The sequence below is a fragment of the Rhea americana genome, unplaced genomic scaffold (assembly GCF_003343005.1).
Source record: "Rhea americana isolate MKP2758 unplaced genomic scaffold, rheAme1 scaffold_205, whole genome shotgun sequence".
NCBI classification, from domain to species: Eukaryota; Metazoa; Chordata; class Aves; order Rheiformes; family Rheidae; genus Rhea; species Rhea americana.
Window position 1 is genome coordinate 1,340,676 of NW_028186206.1, and position 6,000 is coordinate 1,346,675.

The following is a 6,000-nucleotide window of genomic DNA, read 5'->3' on the forward strand; positions in this document are numbered from 1 at the left end:
CTGTTCTAGATACTGTTTTATGTTACTGACTAATGTTTCATTAGCTCAATGTATTTATCTGAATATCTGGAAGGGACTATGGGGAAAATGGCAAAGCTCGGTGAAGTTTCAAACTTTGTCTTAGCTGATGGTACCACTTTCTGGTCACAGTGCTGAACATGGAAAATTTGCCGCTCTAGACATCACGATAGAAAGAGGACCTAATGATATGGGTGAGGAACATGGATGAAGGGTATGGTAACTCCACACATCTGCCAGGGTGTACACATATCAACTGTAGGAGCAAAACTGAATAATTACTATTTCCTAAACCAAGAAAGATTAAAGTAGAGACCAAGGAAAGATTCATTTACTATCAAAGAGAAACTAAAATAGAAACATAAAAGTGATAGGAAATAAGGAATTGGACTGTATTATGGTGGAGAGACTGTCTTTGCAGCTGGGATGAAATCACTGGAGAAAAAGAAAAAGCTTACATCTGGAGTAGATGACTTCACATTAATCCAGGTTTGGTGTGTATAGGAGCTCACTGTTGGGGTTGTCCAGAGAGAATGATGTGGGAAAAACAGATGTGAAACTAGCTCTGCTTATGAGAATCTGGAGACAGAACTTGAAGTGATTTCATTTCTCTTATCTAATAGCAGGAGGAAGAACAATTTTAACATTGAAAATGCTTTCAGTAGTTTTTTCTACCAGAGGAAAGTATTATTCACAGAAAATTCTGTGACCAAATGTAACTTTTACTAGTAGAAAATCACTGAATTTTATTTGAGGATATCTTATGTTCTATTGCATATAAAGCAAATCAAGCATTAATTACCAACTGATCTGCTCATAGGTGAAGCTAAGACAAGGAAACAGAAAGCTAACTCTAGATGCAGTGGCACATCTGCAGTAAGGTGTTGCCCACTTCAAAGACTGCATGATTTTGAATAATCACAAGTATTTAACTGAAAAGTGTTGAATAGTTTTACATCAAAATATCCTACAGCTAAAATTATTTTAAGTTGGGTCTACACTACAACTATCCCACGGTTGATGGCCCAACCATCAACTCCATCTGTTTCGTTACCTTTGCCTTGAAGAAAATGAGAAAAGCTGCTAGCATGACAAATCAAACAGCTAAGCATTTTCTACTGCGCAGACGAAAAGGAAAAGCCTTCTGAAAATGGAACTTGGTCCCCTTACCAAACAGGTAGGATCATCTTTCTATTGAGCAAATGATACTGAAAAATATTCACTATTCAGCACTCTGAAAGTCAATGAAGACTAAAAATCCATCACTCAAACAATGGTAAACTCCGCTGTCAGGTCTCAGATGTACAGCTATCATTACCATTAGCAAGAGTACCCTTGACTACTTCATCAGGCAGGAGTAGCTTTTGTGTACCTAAAGTCAGCTTCACTATCAATGGGAGTGACAGATAACTCTCAGAAGGCCCAATTACACTCAAATGTGCAAGTACACGTGGCTACCACTGAAGCTAACAAAAATCATCATATCTCCAGGGAAGGGGAGGTTTAAGAGAAGCAGGGGGTCAGATGCTCGTTCTACTGAATTGAACTCAGGGCAGAGAGAAAGTGATTTTACTGTCTTTGAAACCTGGAGACAGCAGGGAACTAGCTGGTTGCTCAGTTTTACACCTAATTGCTGTTTTTTTCTTAAATATGGCTGAGTATTGATCCAAGGGGTGGTTTTGGCAGACAGAATCAGGGAGGCAGAGTGGTCTCTGCCACCAGGGGATCAGGTAGCTGGCCTTCCGACTGCTTTGTGCTGCCAGCAAAACCCCAGAGATGCCCATACTAGGAAAAGAATCTGACTCCAGAGAGGGGAGCCATGTGAAAATTTTAATATGACAGGGAAAAAATATGAATTTAATGTACTGAAGCCCAAAAGTGCCATAAACTACTGAACTGCTGAATCAATTGCTAAACAAAAATCTTCATTTCATATCACTGGTATTAGTCCACTCCCTTTTTCATCTGGGTAGTCAAGCTTTCTAGGAAGTGCCCACTGTGTGCTAACAGAAGAGGTATATGCTTCGTCAGGCTTCAAAAAAGCTTAACTTTTTTATCTGCTGATCAGATTTCCAGTAAAAATCACCACATGCTATTCACCAGATACCACATTATCATTACTATATATAACGTCAAATTAATTCCTGTATCTTTAAAATACATAAGCTACCTCCTTATTGATCAAAGTACACTTTGTCATAGCATGGGGTCRGATTACCCCTATGCAGTGAATAAGACAATAAACAGGACATTGATAAAGTGCTAGCACAGTTCAAGAAATGATGAGGTGTTGCCCTACATAATTAGGATGTCAACAGTTACAGCTAGCAGGGTAAATAAGCGGCACCCATGTGTCAGGGGATCTACCCTCTGCAAATGGAGAGGTTTGAGAAAGAGACAACCTCTGCAGGTAAGTTAGTTCATCACCTGTTTCACTGAAGCTTCTGAAACAGGCATCAATCAGGGGTAAGGTAGGGATGGAGGCAGACCAGTGACTGCTCAGGTCTGCAATCCTTACGTACACAGTGACTCACGCAGATGGGAGTCGGAAAGACACTCTGGGTGCTCAGATTGTATCTAAAAATAGGAGGCCCAATCTGATTCCCCCTGCCAGTGGAAAAACCCCCTTTGACATGAAGGGGAGTTGGCCTACGCCTTAAAGAATTACATCTGTTGCTCRGGACATCCCCTGCTTGAGAGTCATTCATTAAATCTGCACTGCAGAGTGGATTCTTCACATTTCTCTGCTAATTCCCCAGCTTCCACAGCAAACTGTGCAAGATCACTTTTTGCCTGTGACAGTTTAGGCTCAAGAATGCACCTTCTTTACAACATATGGAAAGAATTAAAGCACTGTAAGTGATTCAGGCCTAAAAGCAAAGTGAGACTTACAGGTACCTGACTTGATAGACTCAGGTTTGCAGCAGCTGACTTCTTCTTGCTGTTGGTGCTATTTGCATTGTTCCCAGCACTGCTGTTGGAAGTGCTGCTGGTAGAGTTTTTCCTTTTCCTCCTTTTGGTTGTCGGTTGTCTTGTAGGTTCTGCTGCAATAAAGTGGTAAGAAGCAAAGGAAAAGGCAGATATCGTAAGGTATGCACTAGAATGAACCATAAGCAGAACTGCTAAAATATTTTCTCATTTAGTTTTAAATTCATATGCTTAAAACTCCTCCTACTAGTACTACTCCTACTAGTGGTTAATTTAGCTTTAACTCACAAACCTTAGAATATAATTTGGACCAACCTAATGGATCCACTTTCAATTTTGTGTAAGGAATTAATGGAGTTCATTCTCCCAGCACTATCCAAAAATATTTTTGAAAGTAGCATATCAATAGGAACATCAGGGTAACTATGATGATGTTCAAAGACACAGTGTTTCTTACTGAAGGCCACACCACATCCCCAGATGATTGCTAGTGACAAAGGTTAACGGGAACTTTCTACCATACTGCTGCCATCAATACTCCATACAAAAAAAGGCTGTATCATTTTCTTCTGCTTCTGATGCGGACTTCATCTTTAAAACTGACTTTCCCACAGGAACATGCTAAGACATACACAGTTCCATTTCTCTGTGAGGCTTCAAAATTTAGCCCAAATCAGGGTATTTACAGGACCTGTCTTAAATTGGAAGAGAACAAAGTGACAATGGTACTTTTCATAATTTGGCCTGCGTATCCATATGAATACTTCTAAATATACAAATTTTTAATAACCTGAAAATGAGTGAACTGTTATTTTGGGGTCTTAGAAGAGGGTTAGATTAGGTCTGGGGATGTAAGTAAAATTATTTTAAGCTCAAAGACAACTAATTATGAATTATAGCTGTAATTCCAGAGTCACAGAAAGAAGCTGACTTACACAAACTATGAATTATAATGGAGCCAGTGGGCATTTTACATTCTATCTACTCACATTTTTGTATTAAATTATATCCTATACATAGCAAAACGACCTGAATGTGCATATCTATAAATCTTGTCAGTATGTGACATCAGACTGAAATTATTTAACATCAGAATAATTTTCAGGCTTACTTTTAGAATAGTGCTCATTTTTATTAGTTCTCTTGCAGTAAAAATTCCCCTTACTTCCGTATTCGTTTAGTTATTAAATAGTAAAATACTAGAAATGAAACGTACCTGGTGGTGCCACCATTCTCTGCCATTTTTGAAACAAGCAAGTCTTCAAGCAATCTCGAGGACTTAGATTGTAAGTTTTATGTCTTGACATCAGTTCCTGCATTGGCTCCAGTATTACACACAACTGGAAGAAAAAGACAAAGTAGAGTGATTTCATCTAAGCAATGATTCAGTTGATCAGTATTTACATAGCTGGAAATTACATTCTTGGCTTTTTTTTCCCCTTGCTAACAGAGTACGTTTCATACAGCTCAGTTTAATCTGCACTGGGATTACAGGATCAAACTCTGAATGGAGACAGATCTTGTTATTTACTATATATTAGTATATAACACAATAAATACTACGTTAAGTATTAAAAAAAATCAGGGAAACATCAGCTCTGGTCTTTCAGACTACAGAGACTTCAGAAGAGCAAAAAACTTTCATGTCTGACTGCCAAAGCTGCAAAGATGAATTAATAAATAATAAAATGCTCATAGTAGGTTACGGCTCATTACAGTACAGCAAAATGTACACATAATGATCTTCGACCTGCTACACTCCACGATAAAAAGTTCTCATGAGTGAGCATAATAAACATGATCTTTTATCTTGCTATTTCATGCAAAATAATTTAAATAATTTTGCTCCCTTTTTATTATGACAGCTATGCATTCTCTTCCCATCACATTAATGACATGTCCAAGAGAAGGGAAGCATTTTATTTTCTTTGTCAGCTTGAATACTCTATTATGTAGAAGCTGGAGATTTTTGCAAACATGGACTTTCAAGCAGACCGCTTCTTCAACTACAGTCGCTTCTTACATATTTTCTGTCTGTTCACTTAATAATTAAAATCACTGTTCACTGCTTTTTGCTCCTGTTAGCACAGCAGATCTAGCATAACGAACAGTGGGAGCTGGTTTCTATTCCCTCCTGTTTATCACCACAGAATCACTTCCACTCAGTTAAACCTTACGCGAAGCCACAGAAGACTACAAAACTGCACGCATGTAATCGAGGGCTTACTCTGGCTTGCAGAATCATTGTTTTTCGGTCATTATACATGAGAAGGAAAAACCCAGACTGACCCCTGGGTTCAAACTGATGTGTGTGTGGGGGTGACAAATAGGGGGAAAGGTTTCTTTCTTGTTAACTGAGCACATTCGATGTGGATATAGCTGACACAGAATAAACCTGGTACCTGCATGCCATTTTTAGTGCCACTTTCCACAGCAGAAAAGCATACAAAAGCAGGGGAGGATTTGGCTTTTTACCAACAGGAGTAAGGCAACAAGTTGGTCAAATTATTAGAAGTCAGAATGGAAACTCTAGAAAAGCATAACTCAAGCTGACATTTGCTTTGAGTGAAACAGGGTTTTTTTTTACATGTTAGCAGGGCTTGCTAAAGGAGCATCTTGGATTTGTTTTAGCAATCGATATTTTCTTTCTGTGCCTTTACAAATATATGAGAGATGAGGCAAATTGTTCCCTGCGGGCTGCAGAGGCGATTGGTGCCTCTGCCGTTTCTCCACGCACACGCCACTCCCATTCCCACCAACGGAGACTCCAAGGATGCAGAAAGAAGAGCTGAAAGGCGGCTGCCTTGAGGACTGGCAGAAGAACTCACCATTTAAATATCATTATGGACTGGCTCTATCTTCTGACAAGCCTTTCATTAACAGTAATTAAAATGGAGCTAACAAAGCAGGGAGGGAGAATGAAGAGCCAGTATAAGGAATTCTTTTTTTTTCAGGAAAAATTGAATCTGCAGTTGCCACATTGGCTCTTTTTCTTGTTTTTTTCCCCTTTTTCCCCCTTTTCCTTACACTTTTTTTTTTTTTTTTTTTTTTTTT

The 6,000-nt window shown here is 38.8% G+C and overlaps 1 protein-coding gene across 11 annotated transcripts in view; it reads right to left on the reverse strand.

The window, feature by feature from the left end:
• Nucleotides 1-6,000, reverse strand: part of LDB2 (LIM domain binding 2) — a 217,794-nt gene that overhangs the window by 7,253 nt on the left and 204,541 nt on the right. For 6 of the 11 annotated variants that reach the window (XM_085304276.1, XM_085304275.1, XM_085304270.1 and 3 more), the window contains 2 exons: nucleotides 4,163-4,286; nucleotides 2,911-3,062 (listed from right to left, as the gene is read on the reverse strand). In XM_085304276.1, coding sequence (XP_085160402.1) covers nucleotides 2,911-3,062; nucleotides 4,163-4,286 — 276 coding nt within the window. The remainder of the gene's footprint in view (nucleotides 1-2,910; nucleotides 3,063-4,162; nucleotides 4,287-6,000) is intronic. The other 5 variants (XM_085304272.1, XM_085304279.1, XM_085304273.1 and 2 more) reach the window with 3 other exon arrangements.